General features: G+C 69.6%; 7 protein-coding genes across 7 annotated transcripts in view; 3 read left to right on the top strand and 4 right to left on the bottom strand.

Moving 5' to 3' along the window:
• AURANDRAFT_66496 (expressed protein) overlaps window positions 1–783 on the top strand; it is a gene marked incomplete at both ends in the record, with an annotated part of 1,599 nt that extends 816 nt beyond the window's left edge. The window contains one exon of the mRNA XM_009041769.1: window positions 7–783. Coding sequence (XP_009040017.1) covers window positions 7–783 — 777 coding nt within the window. The remainder of the gene's footprint in view (window positions 1–6) is intronic.
• Window positions 784–2,753: 1,970 nt separating this feature from the next.
• AURANDRAFT_66495 (hypothetical protein) lies at window positions 2,754–7,808 on the bottom strand (the record flags this gene model as incomplete). The annotated part of the gene is made up of 5 exons (XM_009041688.1): window positions 2,754–4,109; window positions 4,321–4,682; window positions 4,834–5,704; window positions 5,899–7,302; window positions 7,542–7,808. The coding sequence occupies 5 exons, from the start codon at window positions 7,806–7,808 to the stop codon at window positions 2,754–2,756; spliced, it is 4,260 nt and encodes a 1,419-aa protein (XP_009039936.1).
• A 637-nt stretch (window positions 7,809–8,445) lies between these two features.
• On the top strand, window positions 8,446–9,231 carry AURANDRAFT_66494 (hypothetical protein; the record flags this gene model as incomplete). Its single annotated transcript, XM_009041770.1, has 1 exon — window positions 8,446–9,231. One exon carries the CDS (start codon window positions 8,446–8,448, stop codon window positions 9,229–9,231), a length of 786 nt encoding a protein of 261 aa, XP_009040018.1.
• Window positions 9,232–9,540: 309 nt separating this feature from the next.
• AURANDRAFT_5820 (hypothetical protein) lies at window positions 9,541–10,104 on the bottom strand (the record flags this gene model as incomplete). Its single annotated transcript, XM_009041687.1, has 1 exon — window positions 9,541–10,104. A coding segment is annotated over one exon (564 nt), but the record flags the coding sequence as incomplete, so codon positions are not given.
• A 371-nt stretch (window positions 10,105–10,475) lies between these two features.
• AURANDRAFT_31063 (hypothetical protein) lies at window positions 10,476–11,507 on the top strand (the record flags this gene model as incomplete). Its single annotated transcript, XM_009041771.1, has 2 exons — window positions 10,476–10,694; window positions 10,767–11,507. 2 exons carry the CDS (start codon window positions 10,476–10,478, stop codon window positions 11,505–11,507), a joined length of 960 nt encoding a protein of 319 aa, XP_009040019.1.
• Window positions 11,508–16,148: 4,641 nt separating this feature from the next.
• AURANDRAFT_66492 (hypothetical protein) lies at window positions 16,149–17,099 on the bottom strand (the record flags this gene model as incomplete). The annotated part of the gene is made up of 1 exon (XM_009041686.1): window positions 16,149–17,099. One exon carries the CDS (start codon window positions 17,097–17,099, stop codon window positions 16,149–16,151), a length of 951 nt encoding a protein of 316 aa, XP_009039934.1.
• A 172-nt stretch (window positions 17,100–17,271) lies between these two features.
• AURANDRAFT_66491 (hypothetical protein) lies at window positions 17,272–18,978 on the bottom strand (the record flags this gene model as incomplete). The annotated part of the gene is made up of 1 exon (XM_009041685.1): window positions 17,272–18,978. One exon carries the CDS (start codon window positions 18,976–18,978, stop codon window positions 17,272–17,274), a length of 1,707 nt encoding a protein of 568 aa, XP_009039933.1.
• Window positions 18,979–19,854: the final 876 nt, after the last annotated feature.

The following is a 19,854-nucleotide window of genomic DNA, read 5'->3' as shown; positions in this document are numbered from 1 at the left end:
GACAAGCTCACGGCCGACGTCGCGGGCCGCGTGCCCGCCGGCGTGGCCGTCGCGGCCTTCCCCCTCATGAACCCGGACGGCTTCGAGCACTCGCGGACCGTCGACGCCATGTACCGGACGAACCGGAACGTGGCCTACGCCGAGGCCCGCGGGTGCCGGACGCGCTACGGCGTGGACCTGAACCGCAACTTCGACGGCTTCGGCTCCTGGGGCCAGACGGGCGTGTCCCGGGACGCGTGCAGCAGCCAGCAGGCCTTCCCCGGCGGCGGCGCGTTCTCGGAGCGCGAGTCCGCGGGGCTCCGGGACTGGCTCGTGGGCCGGAAAAACGACGGCGTCGCGCTCGTCGCGGGCGTCGACCAGCACACCTACGGCGGCGACGTCTTCCACGGGCCCGGCTTCTGCGACCCCGGGCGCACCTGCCCCGCCGGGCTGCCGGACTACGGCCCCGCGGAGGCCCTCGCGCGCGCGATGGCGGCCGCGACGTCCGGCGCGGGAACGGGGCGCGACGCGCCCGAGGCTCCTCTCTCGGCCGCGTTCCGCTCGTTTCGGCTGATGTTTGGACGAGCGATCATGTCTCGGAGCGCTCCCGACGCGTGGATGCGTCTGCCGGAACGCGCGCGCGCGGCACACCCGCGCGGAAGCGACGTCGAATCACCCCCGTTCCCGCCCAGGCGATGTCGGGCTTCGGCACGAGCTACCGCGCGCGCCGGCCGTCGGCGGCGTCGGGCTGCCTCGACGATTACTACACGGACACGCTGGGCCTGGGCTTCACGACGGAGATGACGAGCGGCCTGGGCTTCTCCATGCCCGAGTCGCACGTGCCCGTCGTCGGCGAGGAGCCGCGTGGAAATCAACCACTGGTTTGGGACGTCCCGACCAAACTTTGAAATTCTCTAGCTCGGTCAAATCGAAGTCGATCCGGCCGAATTTTGGACGGATCGATCGCTCTCGTCGAGTTCTCGATGCAGGGTCGAAGAACTTGCGTCGAAACTTTCAAATACGCTCACCTTGAAGTCGAGTTGAAGATTTGATTTCCACACAGGCGAGGAGACGCTCGCGTGGGCGACGGTCGTCCTCGCCTACGCGGCGACCCTCGACGCGACGGCGCCGCCGTCGTCCCCGCGGACGTCTCGGCCGTCGCCGCGGCCGTCGACGCGCGCGGGCGGCGGCGGCGACAACGCCGGCGAGACCTGCGAGAACGACGCGTCCTGGGTGAGCAAAGTGGGCACGACGTGCGCCAACATCCAAGCCGACGCGGACAAAAAGCAGGAGCTCTGCCAGCAGATGAACGTCGACGATGAGCGCGGCGGGCAGAAGTGCCCCAAGGCCTGCGGCCACTGCTCCGGCGGCGGCGGCGACAACGCCGGCGAGACCTGCGAGAACGACGCGTCCTGGGTGAGCAAAGTGGGCACGACGTGCGCCAACATCCAAGCCGACGCGGACAAAAAGCAGGAGCTCTGCCAGCAGATGAACGTCGACGACGAGCGCGGCGGGCAGAAGTGCCCCAAGGCCTGCGACCACTGCTCCAGCGGCGGTGGCGGCGGCGGCGGCGGCGGCGGCGGTGGCGGCGGCGACGGCGCGGGCGGCGGCTCGCCGACGCCGGCTCCGACGGCGGGCGGCGGCGACGGCGCGGGCAGCGGCTCGCCGACGCCGGCTCCGATGGTTCAGGAGTGCGAGCGCGACGCGAGCTTCAAAAGTGGCCAGGGCACGACGTGCGCGGACATCGCGTGCGAGACCGACCCGTCGGAGCAGCGCGAGCTCTGCCGCCAGAGCAAGTCCGGCGTCGACGGCTTCGACAAGTGCCGGTCCTGCGGGCGGTGCACCCCCGTCGGCGACGGGGAGCCCGCGTGCGACTCCGGCGAATCCACCGAGGACGGCGAGACGTGCGCCGACAAGCCGACAAAGACCGAGTGCAAGTCGGACGCGGGCTGCAAGTGGAAGAAGGGCAAGTGCGAGGACGAGTCCGCCGGCGGCGACGACGGCGAAACCACCACCACCTCCTCCGGCGGCGACGATGGCGAATCCACCGAGTGCGAGACGCTCGACAAGGCGGCCTGCAAGTCGAAGGAGAACAAGAAGCGCTGCAAGTACGACGAGAAGAAGGGCAAGTGCAAGGACGAGTCCTCCGGCGGCGACGACGGCGAACCCACCACCAAGTGCAAGAAGCTCGACGAGGCGGCCTGCACATCGAAGGCGAACAAGAAGCGCTGCAAGTACGACGAGAAGAAGGGCAAGTGCGAGGACAAGAAGGACAAGCCCTCCGGCGGCGGGAGCTGCAAGGACAACACGAGCGAGGACTCGTGCAAGTCGGACGCGCTCGGCTGCAAGTGGAAGAAGGACAAGTGCAAGGACGACGCCGGCGACGTCGGCGACCAGGGCGGCGACGTCGGTTGCATTGGCTGCGCAGATGGCGAGACGTGCGCCGACAAGCCGACGAAGACGGAGTGCAAGTCGGACGCGGGTTGCAAGTGGAAGAAGGACACGTGCGAGGACAAGGCCACCGGCGGCGACGCCGGCGAATCCACCACCAAGTGCAAGAAGCTCGACAAGACGGCCTGCAAATCGAAGGAGAACAAGAAGCGCTGCAAGTACGACGAGAAGAAGGGCAAGTGCTCGGACAAGAAGGACAAGAAGTAGAGCGAGAGCCCCACGAGTCCCCCGCGGCCCCGCCTCGAGCCCCACGAGTCCCCCGCGGCCCCGCCTCGACCCCACGCAAGAGAGGTGCGCGCGAGCCCCGGTAAGCCTACGAGCGCTTACGTCGGGGAATCTTCGGGGGTCGGCGGTCGGCCCTTGGCCTTGGCCGCCTTCTTCTCCGCGGCGGCGTCGGCCTTGGCCTTCTTTTTGTCGGCCGCGGCCTGCGCCTTGGCGGCCTTTTCGGCTTCCTTGGCGGCCTTCTTCTCGGCCGCGGCCTGGGCCTTGGCCTCCTTCTTGGCGGCCGCGTCCGCGCCGCCCTTCTTCTCGGCCTTGGCCTTGGCCTTCTCCTCCTTGACGCGCGCCTTCTCCGCCTTCTTCGCCTCGGCGGCCTGGAGCTTCGCCGCCTTCTTCTCCTCGGCGGCCTGCTTCTTGAGCTCCTTCTTCGAGAGCGGCGGCGCGTCGCCTTCGCCCTCCGGCGCGGCCGCGGCCGCGCCCTTGCCTTTTTTCGCCGCCTTGGCGTCGGCCTTGGCCTGCTTGGCGTCGGCCTTGGCCTGAGCCTTCTCCTCCTTCGCCCGCGCCTTCTCGGCCTTCTTCTCCTCCGCCTTCTGCTTTTTGAGCTCCTTCTTCGAGAGCGGCGGCGCGTCGCCCTCGCCCTCCGGCGCGGCCGCGGCCGCGGCCCCGCCCTTCTTGGCCGCCTTGGCGTCGGCCTTGGCCTGCTTGGCGTCGGCCTTGGCCTTGGCCTTGGACGCCTTCGCCCGCGCCTTCTCGGCCTTCTTGTCCTCGGCGGCCTTCTTCTTCGCCTCCTTCTTCGAGAGCGGCGGCGCGTCCGCGGCCGGCGGCGGCGCGGCCGGCGGCGCGGCCGGCGTCGCGGCCGGCGTCGCGGCCGGCGTCGCGGCCGGCGGCTTCGCGGGCTCGACGACGACGACCTTGGGCCCCGTCGGCGGCGCCGGCGGCGCGGGCGGCGCGGGCGGCTTCTTGGGCTTCTTCTTGCGGCCGAAGAAGCCGCGCGTCGACGCGCCGAGGAACTTCTGGAACATGGACTTGCGCGGCGCGCGCGGGTGGAAGCCCTTGCGGTGCTTCTTCGCCTCGAGCGCGACGAGGAGCTGCTCCCGCGACGGGTGGAGGTCCGCGATCTTCTTGGCGCGCGCGCGGCTCAGCGCGACGTCGTCGAGCGCGTCGGCCGTGTCGTGGGACACGTAGACCTTGGCGTCGCTCGCGAAGAGGCGCGCGTCGAGGTTCGCGCGGTACTTGTCGTTCTCGCTCCACCACGAGCCCTCGCGGTAGAGCGACACGCCCGCCGCGAGCGCGATGCGCTTCGCCGCCGCGCCACCTTTGGTCGCCGCGCGGAGCTTCCTCTTGAGCTCGCGCTCGCGCGCGGCCTTGTCCGCCTCGCCGTGCTGGTCCGCCTCGAGGCCGTCCATGGCGCTCTTGGTCTGCCGCGCGAGCGCGTGGAGGTCGTCCTCGCTCAGGTCGACCTGTGCCGAATTCGACCGCTGGTTTGCGTGGTCCCGACCAAACTTCAAACCTCTCGAGCTCGGTCACATCGAAGTCGATTCGGCCGACTTTTGGACGGATCGGTTGCTCTCGTCGAGTTCTCGAAGCGCAGCCGAAGAGGGTGCGTCGAAACCGCCGCGTACGATCACATTGAAGTCGGGTTGAAGATTTGAATTCGGCGCAGAGGTCGACGTCGCCGTCCTGGTCCGCGAGGAACGCGTCGTGCGCGTGGCGCGCCTCCTCCGCGAGGCGCTCGGCCTCGGCGAGCTCGAAGGCCGCGTTCTGGTTCGACTCGATGATGTCCTTGTAGATCTCCAGGGGGCTCTTGCCTACAGCGGGGCTTCGCGCGGCCGCGCGGCGCGTCGCTCGCGGGGACGCGGGCGCGGCGCCCGTGGCCTTCTGGATCTTCTCGCGGTTCTTCTCGCAGCGGCGCCAGAAGCGGTTGCCCATGCACTTGATGCGCAGGATGCGCCGCAGCCGGAAGGCCGGGAACATCAGCGACGACAGCTTGCAGTGGACGCGGTAGAACTCCTCGAACTCGACGTCGCCGTCGCCTGCGTGATTCGACGTCGCTTCAACGTGAGCGTGCCGCGCGCGCGCGTTCCGGAAAGAAAGCATCCACGCGTCGAGCGCGCCCCGAGGGATGATCGCTCGTCCAAACATCGGCCGAAAACGAAACCGGCCGGGATCGGAGCCTTTGGGAACGTCGCGCGCTTTTCCCGCGCCGGCCGTCGCCGTTGGCGTCGAGCACGTTCATGAGCTTCTGCACCTTGGCCTGGACCTCCTCCTCCGTCGTCGCCATGAGGCGCACCATCTCGAAGACCTCGTCCTTGGAGAGGTAGCCGCTCTTGTCCTCGTCGATGAGGTCGAACGTGAAGCGGACGATGCGCTCGTTCGTCAGCGTGAGGAAGTTGAAGAGCGCGACGAAGAACTCGGCGTAGTGGAGCTCGATGTTCTTCACGTAGGTGCCGCCGCGCTTCTTGACGCGCCGCGCCTTCTGCCGCTCCTTCTTCGCGAGCGCGCGCGCCTTCGCCGCGTCGATCTCGCCGTGCTGGCCCATCTCCTCGGTCTTGATCTCCATCATGGCGAAGGCCTTGCGCGTGTAGCCGCTGATGTCCGTGCGCAGGTAGTCGAAGAACTCCTCGATGTCGATGGTGCCGCTGTGGTTCGAGTCGATCTTCTCGAAGAGCCGGAGGAACCGCGCGGCGTCGCGCTTCGTCATCTTCAGCGCCGACATGACCATCATGAGCGGCGTCTTGCCCGTCGCCGGCTGGCGCGCCATGGCCCGCTCGTGGAGGTAGGGGAAGACGACCGCGTACGCGTACTTGGCGCCCCGGCCGAGCCGCTCCCGGAGCGTCGGCCCGCCCGCCTGCTTGGCCTTCTTGGGCTTCTTCGCATTCTGGGCCTCGAGCTCCGCGTCCACGGTCTTCTGCTCGTTGAAGATGTCCGCGCCGAGCATGCCCAGCGACGCGCGGTGCGCCACGTTGCGATTCAGGGTCGCCCGCGCCGCGTCGGCCTTCTGCTGCGCGACCTCGTGGGGCAGGAGCTCGCGCGGCGGCGGCTCCTCGGCGGCCTCCTCGGCCGACAAAGACGCCTCCTCGGCGGGCGGCGCCGCCGCCTCGGCGGAGTCCTCCATGCCTCAGCGCGGCCTCGGTCGGGCTGCCATGCCAACGCGCGCGAGGGCACGTTGAAGCCCCAGTTCCCGGCAACGACGACACAGGTTAACGGCGGACGAGGAAGTGGACGAGGCGCGGGGCGCTAGGACGAGACGCGGTGGAGCTCGACGGCGACGGCGGCGGCGACGTAGGCCGCGTAGAGGCCGAAGAGCGTGAACGCGTGGTGCCTCGGCAGCGCGCCGTCGTTCGCGCGCGCGACGAGCGCGGTCGCGAGGATGGACGCGGCGACGACGGCGAAGGAGAGGACCGCCTGGGGGTCGAGGGCGATGCGCAGGGGCCCGTGGAAGTAGCAGTAGTAGGCCACGGGCACGCCGAGCGCGTTGATCTGCGAGAAGAGCGGGCTGTTGAACACGGAGGCCACGGCCATGCGCGCGTGGCCCGCGCGCGCGACGGCGCCGTCGGCGACGAGGTCGCCGATGCAGTTGCCCCAGGCCAGCGCCGTGACGCCGAGCACCGCCGACGACAGCCCCGCGGCCGCGCCCAGCGACTCGAGCACCGCGACGGTCTCGGACGCGAGCAAATCGAGCCACGCGACGGTCGCCAAAAACCCGAGCGCGACGAGCGCCGTCTGCGCGTGGCGGTGGGGCGCCGCGCCGCCCGTGCACGCGTAGGCCAGCGCCGCGAGGCCGCCGCCGGCGCCCGCCGCGAAGACTAAAGGCGGCGGGCCGTCGGGCCCGGCCGCGACGAGCGCGCGCGCGTCGCCGCCGAGCCCGAAGTCGAGGACGACGACGACGACGGCGCCGGCCACGGCGCAGGCCGCGAGCCGCCGACGGCCCTCGGACCAGTCGTCGAAGGTCGCCGGCGGGATCGACGCGTGGCGCGCCGCGGAGAAGGGCCACTCGGCGACGTGGACGACGCGGTCCCACGCGGACGGCGACTCGCCCCAGTGCACGCCCCGCAGCCGCAGCCCCCCCGGCGCGTCGCCCGCCGCGAGCAGCGGCGCCGCCGCGACGCGGTCGCGCTCGTCGTCGGAGCCCGCGTCCTTGTCGCCGCGCTGCGCGTAGACGATCGCTAAAACGTAGCACGCGTACAACCCCAGCAGCGCGGCCGACTCCGTGACGTCGATGGACCGGTCCAGGGCGCAGCAGGAGATGGCGAAGATGGACAGGCCGAGCACGGACACGTCCCGCGCGAACGGCCGCGCGTCGACCTGGCACGGCGCCTCGTCGCCGTCGCCGCCCGCCTGTAGCTCGAGCCGCCGCGCGCGCGCGCGGCCGTGCGCGGCGAGAATCACGACGCCCAGCACGACCGTCGTGATGAAGATCGACGCGCCCAGCAGCTCCGCCAGCACCAGCGGGAAATCCGCCGCGTTCTGGATCGCGTTCCACGCCGTGAAGACGTCCGGCGCGCCGTTGCCGAGCGCCATCAACGTCGCGCCCGCGACGTCGTCGCTCAGGCGCAGCCGCTTCGCCATGAAGTCCAGCTGCTCGATGAAGAAGACGTCCGCCGTCGTGCCGAGGAGGGAGAGGAGGAGCACGAGCCAGAGCGAGAGCGCCGCCTGGGCAGGAAAAGGGTGCGAAATTCCCAACTTCAAAGGCTCCTATCTCGGTCGTTTTCCGCTCGTTTCGGCTGATTTTTGAACGAGCGATCATCTCTCGGAGCGCTCTCGAAGCGTGGGTGCTGTTTCCGAAACGCGCGCGCGCGGAACACTCACGTTGAAGCGACGTTGAATCACCCTTTTCCTGCCCTGAGCGCCGCGAGCCGCAGGCCCTCGCGGCCGCCGCCGCCGCAGTAGACGAACGCGAGGTAGTCGACGCCGCGCGCGAGGCCGCCGCAGGCGCCGCGCACGAAGCCGCAGCGGTCCGCCCGGTCCTCGACGCGCTCGCAGGCGTCGCCGTCGTTGCTCCGCGCCCAGGCCGCCGCGTCGCCCCAGACGCTCGGCACCATGACCGCGGCGACGGCGAAGACGCTCAGCGCGAGGCCCAGGCCCGCGGACCGCAGCAGCACCGTCTGGCCGTCGCCCCAGGGCGGCCGCCGCTGGCGCGAGTGCCGCGGCGACGACATCGCGCGTTGCGCGGGCGCGGCGGCTGCGGGCACAGCTCCTCGGCTCGAGGCCGCAGCAACTAGCCTGCAACCGGAGTTCAACCTAGCTCGATGCACAGCCTTACGCGCTGACGGGGAGTTCTCGCGCGACCCCCGGCGGGGGATGTGTGAGCGGGGGTCGTCGCTTTTTGTGTCCGGTTGCACGGCGCAGAAGCTCCGTGCGAGCCGCCGCTCGCGAACCGGGGAACGCGGCGCAGCGCGAGATCGCGAGGTCGCGTGGTCGCCGCGAGGGCGCCCAGTAAACTGCGATAAGGCGGTGGCTGCGGCTCAGCGCACTGAACTCCTCGGCCCACAACGTCGAGGCGTGCGCGGCACCGAGCCGGCCGGCGTGTCGACCACAGTTCGAGGAAGTGAGAGTCACATTTGAACTGATTCTCGCGCTCCAAGCGCGCCGTCCGAGGCACGCTCCGTGTGTCGTCCGAAGAAACCGCCCACGCGCCGCCCAAGCACGACTCCCCGAGCCCTTGCGACGCCCGTCTGCGCCTTGGAGGCCCGCCGACGAGCGCGACGCGCCTGGGCAAGCACAGGCTTGCGATTCGTTCAAACTACTCGCCGGATTCGCCGAAGCCTCGCCGGATTCAAAGATCCAAACACGCCCATGGACCGCGTCGCCTTCGTGAGCCCCGACAAGTCGCCGAGATCGCCGAGGTCCCGCGGCGGCTCCCTCGGGAGCCCCACGTCGCCCATCGCGCGCGTCCTCTCGGCCGTCGGCGATTTCGTATTCCAACGGCTCGACAACGACCACTCCGTCGTCCACGCCGTCGTCGAGCACGCGGCGCCCCACCCCGACGACATCAACGGGCGGCTGCTCCAGGCGTCCTCGAGCTGGTCCCGGGCGGGCGTCGTCGACGACGCGCGCGCCGTCTCCGACTTCCTCCGCGACGACGTCCTCATCCCGCGGATAGACCGGCGCGTGGACCTGGAAAACAACATCACGCGGGTCGTGCCCCTGTCCGCGTGCCGGCGCGCGACATTCACGCCGCTCGACGGCGGCCCGCCGCGGGGCTGCGTCGCGTACCGGTGCCCGTGCCTCTCGCGAAACCGCCCGGGCTCCGCGTTCGCGCCCGCGGCGGCGCGCGACTCGCCGTCGGACGTGTCGCGGGTCCTCGACGGCATGGTCCACGACTTCGCCCGGGCGCGGTCGCCGGCGGAGCGCAAGGAGGACCGCGCGGACCGCCTCGTCAAAGGCGTGCCCGAGTACGCGGTCGACGTCGCGTCCTGGCGCGGCTACCTCGGGTTGTACTGCCACGCGTGCGGGCGGGGCACGCTGGCCTACCCCGAGGACGGCGTCGGCAAGCACGACCTGCCCGACGACCCGCGCGGCGAGGCCCACGTCCCCGCGATCCGCGCGCGCATCCTCGCGCAGGTCGACCGCGACCCCTGACGCTTCCAGGGGCCGCCGAGAATCCAACCACCGAGAACCAGGGGGGCACAAGTACGTGAGACCCGCCCTAAGACTCGTATGCAGCAGGAAACCCCCACGATAAAACTCGCCTTAGTCCTGGTGCGCGCGCGGCGGCGGGTCCGCCGCGGCGCCGTCCGCGGCGCCGTCGTCCGCGGCCGCGCCGTCCGCGTCGGCGCCGGCGAGGTCCGGCGGCGGGACGAAGGCCGCCGGTCGCCGCGGGCGCGGCTGGCCCGACAGCGCGCGGCGCGCGCGTTCGGGCACGACGATGACGCGCCGGAGCCGGAAGCCGCGGATCTCCGCGAGCTTCGGGTAGACGTACTCGAGGTAGTAGTAGGCGTGGCCGACGGCGATGCCGACGAGGTCCGTCGTCGCCGGGTTGCCCAGGAGCACGGAGAAGGCCAGGAGCACCCAGGGCAGGTACGGCGCGGTAAACGGGAAGAGCCCCAGGAACGACATGCGGACCGCGTCGTTGCGCCGGCCCCAGACGTAGACCATCATGAAGGCGAGGGACGACCCGAGGAAGTGGACGCTCAGCAGGGGCGCGAAGAGCAGCATGACGCCCGCGCCGAAGCCGAGCATGACGACGAAGTCGAGCGTGCGCCCGCGGAACTCGCCCTCCTCGAGCAGCCGGCAGTAGCGCACGAGGAAGTAGAGGTGGAAGAGGAAGTCGAGGCTGAACATGCCGAAGAAGAAGAAGTTCGTCGCCAGGCGCCAGAGCTGGCCCTTGTGGAAGATGAGGCTGAAGTTGTAGTAGAGCGCGAACGGGCTCACGAGGTCGAGCGCGCACGCCGCGGTGGTCACGAAGCTCGCCGTCAGGTAGACGCGCGACACGACGGGGATCTCCGTGTACCAGCTCCAGGGGTCCACGGCCGCCATGGTGCGTTCGCGGGCGCGCGCGCGCGGCGTCGAGGGCGGCGGTGGGCTCGGCGAGCGCTGATGGTGCGCGCGCGCGGCCGGCGCGGCGCGAGACTCGGCGGCGGCGCGCCGCTACGTGCTGCGTTGCTACCGGCGTGCAGGCAGGCGCGTCTGGAGGGCGTTGCGAGCGTCGGGTCGGCGCGCACGACGGCTGGTGGTGCCTCCAGGTGTCGATGAGACGGCGTCTCCACAAGCCGAAGCGCCTGTCGCCAAGTCCGCTGCGCCGTCGTCTGTCGTCGTTCGCGCCGCGTTCGTCGACGATGAAGCTGTTCGTGAGTTACAAGGAGGGCGAGGACGAGGCGCACCACATGGCCACGAAATTCACGGTGCCCAAGGGCTGGCGCCCGGGCCCCGTGGCCAAACTCCTCGGCTTCTCCGTCGACACCTACAACGCCAAGCACAAGGACCACCTGCTGAACGTCGACGAGGTCCACTTCGCCAAGAAGGACGACGACGGCAACTTCGAAGCCATCGGCCTCGAGGACGTCGTCGAGCAGGTCCTCAAGACGAAGGACGAGGTCTTCATCGTCCCCGGGACGTCGAACGCGCTCGGCGACGTCGCGCAGGCCGCGGCGGACGCGGAGCGCAAGGCCGCCGAGGAGGCCGAGGCGAAGCGCGTCTTCGCCATCGGCAAGGTGCGCTGCAAGAACTTCGGGTGCAACCAGCTCTTCGACCCGGACGACAACCCGGAGGGCGGCTGCCACCACCACGTGTCGCCGCCGTTCTTCCACGACTGCAACAAGGGCTGGACCTGCTGCCCGAAGAAGTCGGCCATGGACTGGGAGGACTTCCAGAAGCTCCCGACCTGCGCCGTCGGCCGCCACTCCGCGGAGCCGCCGAAGGCGCCGCCGAAGAAGGAGCCCGCGGACGACAAATTCGTTGCGACGAAGTGCGCGCCCTGCGCGCCCGTCAAGTCCATCGACGGCTACAACAAGTCCGACGAGGGCAAGTCCGCGGCCACGGGCGCCCAGTCCTTCGCCAAGTCCACGGGGACCAAGGCCAAGCCCAAGGTCGTGAAATACGACGACGGCTCCTTCCGGTGCCAGCACAAGGGCTGCCAGGCCAAGTTCCACCCCGACGACAACGGGCCCCGCGCCTGTTCCTACCACTACGGCACGCCCGTCTTCCACGAGACCATGAAGTGGTGGGGCTGCTGCCCGCACAAGAAGAAGATGGACTTCGACGCGTTCATGGCCGTCAAGGGCTGCTGCGTCGGCTACCACTGGAACGGCGAGGGCGACGACCCGGAGCCGACGGAGCGCGCGGGCGCGCCGCCGCCCATCGCCGACGACGACGCGGAGGTCGTCGAGGCGGGCGACGAGGGCTTCGACCTCGGCTAGCGCGGGCGCCGCGCCGGGGGCGGGTCCCGCGCCGAGGGGCCCCGCGCCGGGTTTTATATAGAGCATCTGGAATACTCGTGCCTCTTTTGAGGCGCGCCTTCACGGCGCGTCGCCGCGGAGGCGCGGACGGGGCTGTGCGCGCAGCCGTCCGTCCGAAGGCCGTCCGAGAGGCCTTCCGGCCGCCCGGCGAGGCTCGTCCGGCGGGCGAGACACGAGCGCAAATCATCCTCAACCAACGGACCGACGGACACCGGAGTTCGCCATGTGCAAACTCGACGCGTCCGCCCCCGACGAGGGCGGCGAAGAGGTCGACGACGGCTTCTTCGCCGTCTGCGCTCGGACCGCCAAGTCCCTCGTCGAGAAGCAGTACTACCGGACGGCCGTCAACGTCCAGCACAAGACGCTCGAGGACTTTGGACGCATGGAGTCGGGCGCCCGCGTCCCGTCGCGCGCGAGGGGCGGGGTTTTTGACGCGGGGGGCGGGCGCGTTCGAACACACGGCGGGAAACATAAAACTCAGAGACCGCGCGACCGTTCGCGACGATTCGGCGGATTCTCCCCAGGCCGGACCTGCGGCGCGTCGTCGTCATCGGGTCCACGGGCGCGGGCAAGTCGACGCTCCTGAACAAGCTCTGCGGCTACAAGTGCGCGCCCGACGCCAACGAGCAGTTCGCCTGGGACCGCGAGCCGCTCTTCGCGTCGTCCGACAGCGTCGAGTCGGTCACGAAGTGCGCGTCCTGGGCGAAGGCTCACTGGTTCGGCGACGAGGAGCGGCCCTTCGTCGTCGTCGACACGCCGGGCCACGACGACCCCGAGGCCGCCGAGGTCGACAAGGCCGAGGCGCGCGAGGTGCTCTCGGCGCTCGCGACGGACCTGCACGAGAAGCTCAAGGCGATGCGCGAGGCGCACGTGCTCCTCGTGCTCCACAGCGACCCCTACGCGAACCGCTTGAACCCGGCGACCTACACGATCCTCAAGATGCTCGACGAGAAGTTCAGGGACGCGTCGAGCTCCGTGTGGAAGCACGTCGTCTTCGCCTACAGCCGCTGCGACGAGGAGTCGCGCGGCTGGAAGACGAACATGGAGCCCTACTGCGGCGAGGGCAAGAAGGGCAAGCGGTCCGAGATGGCGGCGACGATCCGAGCCAAGTTCGGCCTGCCCGCGAACGTCAAGGACGTGCCCGTGCTCTGCCTCAGCGGCGTCGAGACGGGCCCGCGCGACTCGCCCGACTTCGCGGCGCTCTGGGAGGCCATCGAGGACGCGGCGCCGCTCGACACGACGAAGATCAAGCCCTTCGAGCACGTCGCGGACAAGATCAAGTCCCTCGTCGACGAGCGGAACGCGGCGGTGCTCCTCGCGGAGGCGCACCGGACCAAGTTCGCGGTGCTCCTGTCCTTCGCGGCGCTCGCCGCGGCGCTCGCGTGGCGCGCGCTCCTGCCGACGTTCCTGAGCCGCCTGCTCCTCAACTACAGCGGCCCCGAGGACGAGGTGCTGCTCTTCACGTGCCTGCTCTACTTCCTCGGGCCCCAGCGCGTCTCGTCCGCGTTCGGCCTCCTCTGGGCGGACCACGGCCGGGCCCGCTACCGGAAGCTCGAGGCCGCGGCCCGGTCCGCCTTCGCCGGCGCCGCGCCGAAGAAGAAGAACGAGTGAGCCCCCCGACCCCCGCGCGGCGTCCGCGCGGCTTGTACACACGCCCGTGCACAGAGCCGATCGGGGGAGCGCCGTCTTACGCGCGCCGGTCGGGGACTTCCCGCCGCGCCCTAGTCGCCGATGATGTGCTGGTAGGGGTCCGTGTAGCCGACGTGGTAGACGCAGGGGAACTCGTCCTCCTCGGGCGCGTTCGGGTCCTCGAGGGCGTCGCCGTCCTTGCCGTAGCCGAAGGCCTCGGGCCACCCCTCGGGCTCCTTGCCCGCGCGCGCCCAGGCCTGGACGACGTCGACCTCCTCGTGCTCGATGGTCACGTGGAGCTTGCCGTCCTTGAGGATGTAGAACGAGGGGATGCACGTCGTCTCGTACATGTCCTTGAGGAACTCCGTCGTCGCCGAGTCGAGCTCGGCCTTGATGAGGAGCGACGGCAGGCCCTCCTCCTGGGCGAGCTCGTCGTACCAGGGCACCGCGTACCAGAACGACCACGTCTGGCCGATCATGAGGATCACCTGCTTCTCGTGGGACTGCTTGACGGCCCAGTCGTACTGCTTGCGGCGCTTGATGTAGAGCGCGCCCTTGGTCTCGGGGAAGAGGTCGATGGCGTTCTCCGACGGCGTCGGGTCGCGCGCGGCGCGCTCCTCCTCGGTGAGCTGCGAGTCCTCGTACTCGGCGTCCATCATGGCCTCGGCGACGACCTTGGGGTACTTGCGCATGTTCCGCATGCCCATCTCCTTCTGGGCGTCGATGTCCTGCGACGGCGCCCGCGGGGGCACGTAGCCCATGGGGCCGTGGAGGTCGTCGGGGAGGTCCGGCGTCCGCGGGAAGGACACCTTGGGCGTCGCGTTGCCGATGAGCGCGTCACACATGTACTTGCGCTGGGCGCACTTCTCGTCGAAGGTCATGTTCTTGTCGCTCTCGCGGCTCATGGTGGCGACACGCGCGGGCGCAGCCCACCTCCCCGCCTTCGAGCACCTCGGTATACTTTCTTATTTTGGACAGCACTGACCACGCATCATCGGGTGCATCCTTGGTGTTGCAGTTCTCGAGGCCAGGCCAAGGGGATCTTCAAGTATCTGGGGAGGCGACTACGCTGCCTCGAGGCGGGGCGACTATTATCCGGTCTGCTCCTCGGCAGCCCATTTCAGACCTCCCTCAGACCTCCGGGTCCTGGCTCCGTTGGGCCCCGCCGTGGCGGCTTCGGTCGAATGGGTACGTAGACCGCTTCCCCAAAGCGATTTCTTCTGGGTACACGTTTTGGCTGACGGGCTGCCGCCTGTTCTAAGGTACCCTCGAAGGGCTGCCTGCTGCCTGAGTTTGGCGGGGATCGTTGATTTTTTGGGCCTTTGACCTGCCCCATGACCTGCCCGAGCCATCGAGGCGAAAATATCAACGATCCCCGACGGCTACGACCCGACGTCGCGCGTGCAGCTCCGCGAGCACCTGGTATTGCCCCGCGGAGAGGTGATCCACGACGTCCCTGAGCCCATGCGCGTGCCGAGGGAGTCCCCTACCATCCCGGGCCCGGACCGGACCCGCGGCGTCTGCGGGAACTGCCGCTACCTGCACTACTCGATGCCCGTTGCGCTCCCGCGATGGCCGGCCGGGCCCGGCCAGGGCCCGCCAAGATCCTAAGGTGCGGCGCCTATCGGGCCAGGCTTTCGTCGCGGGGTGGCCAGGCGTCGCGCGAAGCCCCGGGAAGGCCGTGGCGACGTGAATTTGTCGAACTTAAACTCGTGTCGGGAGGGGTCGCCTCAGGACGAGTCAATGGCATCGATTTGGCCCAGTAGGACGCGCCTGAGATGCTGCGCGCCGCTCCATAGTAACCCCATGGCCGACGAGCGCGCGAAGCCGTGCAGCGAGACCGTTTGTGACTCGATCTGGCCTGGTCGTAGACAGCTCCGCGGGAGCATAACGGGCATCGAGTAGTGCAGGTGGCGGCTGTTCCCGAAGGCGCTGCGGGTCCGGTCCGGGCCCGGGATGGTAGGGGACTCCCTCGGCACGCGCATGGGCTCAGGGACGTCGTGGATCACCTCTCCGCGGGGCAATACCAGGTGCTCGCGGAGCTGCACGCGCGACGTCGGGTCGTAGCCGTCGGGGATCGTTGATATTTTCGCCTCGATGGCTCGGGCAGGTCATGGGGCAGGTCAAAGGCCCAAAAAATCAACGATCCCCGCCAAACTCAGGCAGCAGGCAGCCCTTCGAGGGGTTCCTTAGAACAGGCGGCAGCCCGTGCGCGGCCAAAACGTGTTCCCAGAAGAAATCGCTTTGGGGAAGCGGTCTACGTACCCATTCGACCGAAGCGCCGCCACGGCGGGGCCCAACGGAGCCAGGACCCGGAGGTCTGAGGGAGGTCTGAAATGGGCTGCCGAGGAGCTCAGACCGGATAATAGTCGCCCCGCCTCGAGGCAGCGTAGTCGCCTCCCCAGACTTCTGGAGAAGATCCCCTTGGCCAGGCTGGCGTCGACGCGACGCCGAGGGCTCGAGGCACAGACTTGCGCGACGCCGAACGCGTCGACACGCAGAGCCTCGCACGAGCAGCGCGCGACCGAGAACCGCGACAGCGCGCGACCGAGACACCATGCGCCGCGCCGCGACGCTCGCGCTGATGTTCGCCGCCGCTGCCCGCGCGTCGCGCCGCGTCGCGCCGCGCCGCGCCGCGCCGCTCACGGACCCACCCTGTAGGCGGCCAGCCGCTCACGGAGCTGTCCGAGGAGCAGGACGCCGAGGCCATCAAGGAGATGCGGCTCCGCCAGGAGGCGGCGAACCCGGAATGCGCGGCGACGGCCACGGAGCTCGAGCTCGCGCGCATGGAGATCGCGGCCCTCGAGCACGACAACGAGCTCCTCAGCTCCGAGAACAAGATCCTCGCCGACGAGAACCACCTCGAGGACGTCGTCTCCGACATCCGCGAGTACCTCGCGCACGTCATGGACGGCGACGACGTCGTCCCGCCGTGAGCAAGGGAGAGTGTTAATAAGTGTCTGTGAATCGCCCCTAGAACACGGGGTCGTCGTCCGTGAGCGTGAAGCGGAGCGGCGGCGTCGCCGGCGTCGGCGGCTCCTCCTCGCGCGCGGCCTCGAGCGCGGCCATGCGCGCGCGCATCGCGTCCCGCGCGCGCTGCGCGGCGCCGCGGATGTCGGAGCGGAGGTCCAGGGGCGAGTAGCCCCGCGCCGGCGCGAAGCCGAAGCGGTTGTGGCACGGCGTGAGGCCCGGGCTGATGAGCGACCGGCAGAGCGGGCACGTCGTGCACTTGGCGCCGACGGCGCGCGAGATGCAGTCCAGGTGGAACCGGTGGCCGCACTTGCGGATCGTGTGCAGCGTCTTGCCCGTGGCGTCGAGGGCCTCGAGGCAGATGCTGCACGTGTCGGCCTCGACGGGCGTCGTCAGCCGCGCGCCGACGCCGCCGACGCCCATGGGCGTCGTCTGCGGCGTCGTGAGCGCGTGGGACCGCACGGGCGTCAGCGGCGCGGGCCGGAAGGACTCGTAGCTCCGCGACGCCCGCGGCGACCGCCGCGCGGGCGACGGCGGCGCGGGCGGCTCGGGCCGCGGCGACGCGAACGCGCGGCTCGACCGTGGCGACTGCCGGTAGACGGGCGGCGCGGGCCGCGGCGACCCGAAGAAGCGCCGCGGCGACGGCCGCGGCGACGCGGCCGCGGGCGTCGCGCCGGGCGTCGGGCAGTAGACCGTCGCGGGCGTCGTGTTCGCGGACGACGGGCTCGACGCGGCCGCGCCCGCCGGCGCCGGAGGCGGCACGTACTGGATCGGCGTCGCGTAGGCCTTCTCGGCGCGCGGCGACGCCTGCGGCGTCGTGTCGCTGGCGTTGCGCGGCTGCAGCGGCGCGCGCTGCTGCTGCTGCAGCGCGGCGTCGAGCGCTTGCGCGTCGTTGCGCTGGAGCGCTCGCGCGTCGCGCTGCTGGAGCGCGTGCGCGTCGCGTTGCTGGAGCATTTCCGTGCTGCTCTGCTGGAGCGCTTGCGCGTCGCGTTGCAGCGCGCGCTGTGGCGGCGCTGGCGGCTCGTCAATGGAGCGCATCGTTTTGAATGCTCCTCGAAACCAATCGTTGAATGAGACGTTGAATAGATGGTGCATGCCGGCGTCACGTCACACGACGCCTCCTCTTTTACCCTCCGTAGTCGCCGGCGTAGTCGTAGGCGTAGTAGTCGTCGTAGTCCGCGGGCCGCTTCGGCGCGATGGAAAGTTCGGTCCACTCGAAGGGGTGGCTCTTCGCGGAGAGGTTCCAGCTCATGAGCCAGCCGACGGCCCACTCGACGGCGACGATGACGACGACCGCGACGGCCGCCAGGTCCACCAAAAACGCGAGGACCCGGAGCCACGGCCGCTTCCGCCGGTCCTTGGACGCGAAGAACCAGGCGAAGTGGCAGTCGAAGACGAGGAGCGAGAAGATCGCGAGGCCGCAGCCCTTGTAGATGCGCGTGAGGCCCGGCGTGTCCGTGACCCAGTCGTCGTCGTTCGTGACGATGTCGCCGCGCGTCGTCCGCCGCTGCATGGCCCAGGTCACCGTCAGCACGAGCGCGCCGAGCGCGAGCTCTCCCAGCGTCTCGTAGGCGCGGTAGACCACCCGCAGCGCCGGGTGCTCCGCGGCCGCGCGCACGTCCGCGGCGACGCCCCGGAAGACGTCGCGGAGCGCGAGGCGCCACTCGAGGTGCCGCGTCGCGACGCGCCGGTCCAGCGCGCCGAAGAAGCCGTGCGAGGGCACGTCGTGGCGGAGCAACACCTCGATCTCGAAGATGAAGCACATGGCCAGCGAGTTCAGCAGCAGGTTGAAGGGCCCGTCGGCTGTGCCCAAGATCGCCACGGAGATGAGCGCGAAGTAGGCGACGAGGCTCAACCGCGCGACGTGGATCGTCCACGCCACAAAAAGGTGCGCCGCGCCGCTGAGCGTGACGTGCTCCAGCTCGTGCGCCGCGGCCCACCGCAGGACCACGTAGGACGCCTTCGTCGCGCGCATGGCCCCGGAGACCGTGATGCCCAGCAACAAAGAGCAGAAGAACATGGGCGGCACGAGGAACGACGGCACGCCGGCCGCGAGCACGCCGTCGTCGATGTCGTGGTGGAAGTCCACGGGGTAGGGCACGCCGGCCCGGAACGTCTCCGCGAGCCAGGCGTCGTCGTCGACGTGCGCGTCGACCATGCCGCCCCACTTGAGGTACCACAAAAACTGGCGGATCGTGTTGATGCTCGCGATCTGCACGAAGATCATCGCCAACGTCGCGACGGACAGCAACGCCGTCTCGACCGTCGGCGCGGGCTCGAGCGCGCACTTCGTCATGGCCCGCGAGTAGAAGGACTCCTCGCAGGCGCCGAGGAGCGAGTCGGAGACCGTGGCGATCATGTCCGTGCTGTATTCGGAGAGCTCGCGGCCGAGCCGCTTCGACCGCTCGGGGCCCCAGAGGCCCCGGAGCCGCGCCGTCGCGAGGTCCCGCTCGTCGTCGTCGTCGCCGCCTTTGGTCTGCTCGCCGTCGCCCGCGGGCGCGGCGGCGCCGCCGCCGGCTCGGGCGTCGGCGGCCGCGGCGCCGTCGCTCGCGGCGGCGCCGGCGCCGTCGCCGTCGCTCGCGGGCGCGCCGTCGCCCTCGGGCCCGTCGAAGGTCACCGACGATCGGCCGGACTCGCTGGCCCGGAGCTCCCGCGACCGGAAGCTCGACGACGACGAGCGCGCCGCCCGGAGCCGCGAGCGCGACAGCTCCGCCTCCGCCGCGCCGTCCGCGGCCGAGTCGAGGCCGCAGTTCGTGAAGTCAAAGTCCGCGCTCCTCCAGTCGCCGGCGTATTCTGCGAACATGCGCCGCGCGTTGCGCGCGGGCAGGATCATTGTCGAGTGTGTTCAGCTTGGGCGGGCAGCCATTTCACATCGCAAGCGTGCAACCCAAGTTCAAGCACACGACGATGCCGTCGAATTGCCTCACCTCGACCCGCCATGCCGACGTCGCGTGATCGCGACGCGCGGAAGAACACGGTCGCGTGGCGCTCGCTCCCGACGGAGCCACTCCTCGAAATTTGCTCGTTTCTAGACCCCAAGGCGCTCGGCCGGCTTGAAATCGTCGGCCGCATCGACGGCCTCTCTCGCGCCTGGGAATCGAAAGCGAACGGCGTCGCCCGCGGCGCGCTGGGGCCGATGTCGTCTAAACGCCTGGTGAGCACGCACGCGCGAATGCGCTCCCTGTATCCGATGGATTCTTCAGAAACATTCCAGGGCATTGCGCGTGATGCGCAGATAAGCTTTGACGATTTTGCGTTTTCCCTGATCGTGTCGTATCGTGAAGATGGTGATGGTGATTATCGAAGGTCGGCATTTGAGTTCATGCGACTCATCAGCGAAGACCACGAGATGGGGTTGCTTGAGCCGTGTGGACAATTCGCCATGTTCCCTCCGGCGGAGGTTCACGGCCACGACATCTCAGAATTCCTGCTCAAGGCTAATGATAATTACGTGGGCGAAGGGGATGGGTCCCTTTTATCAGACTATTTCCAGCTGTCCGCATTTCTGATCTGCACTAGGAAATCCGACGGCACCTCGATCAGAGTGGTCGACTTTTATGATATAGACGATGACAGTGCAGGACTCGCAATAGAAGAAAATGGCGCAGGCTGCATTAATTTCATAAATGGTGAGTTGTTTGGGCGACACAGATCTGACTCTTATGGTTACGACATGGATCTTCAGCTTTACTTCGATGATTCGACTGGG

This window comes from Aureococcus anophagefferens, assembly GCF_000186865.1.
Source record: "Aureococcus anophagefferens unplaced genomic scaffold AURANscaffold_23, whole genome shotgun sequence".
Taxonomy (NCBI): Eukaryota; class Pelagophyceae; order Pelagomonadales; family Pelagomonadaceae; genus Aureococcus; species Aureococcus anophagefferens.
The sequence above is the reverse complement of the archived record's forward strand: the minus strand, read 5'-3'. Positions and strand labels throughout refer to the sequence as shown.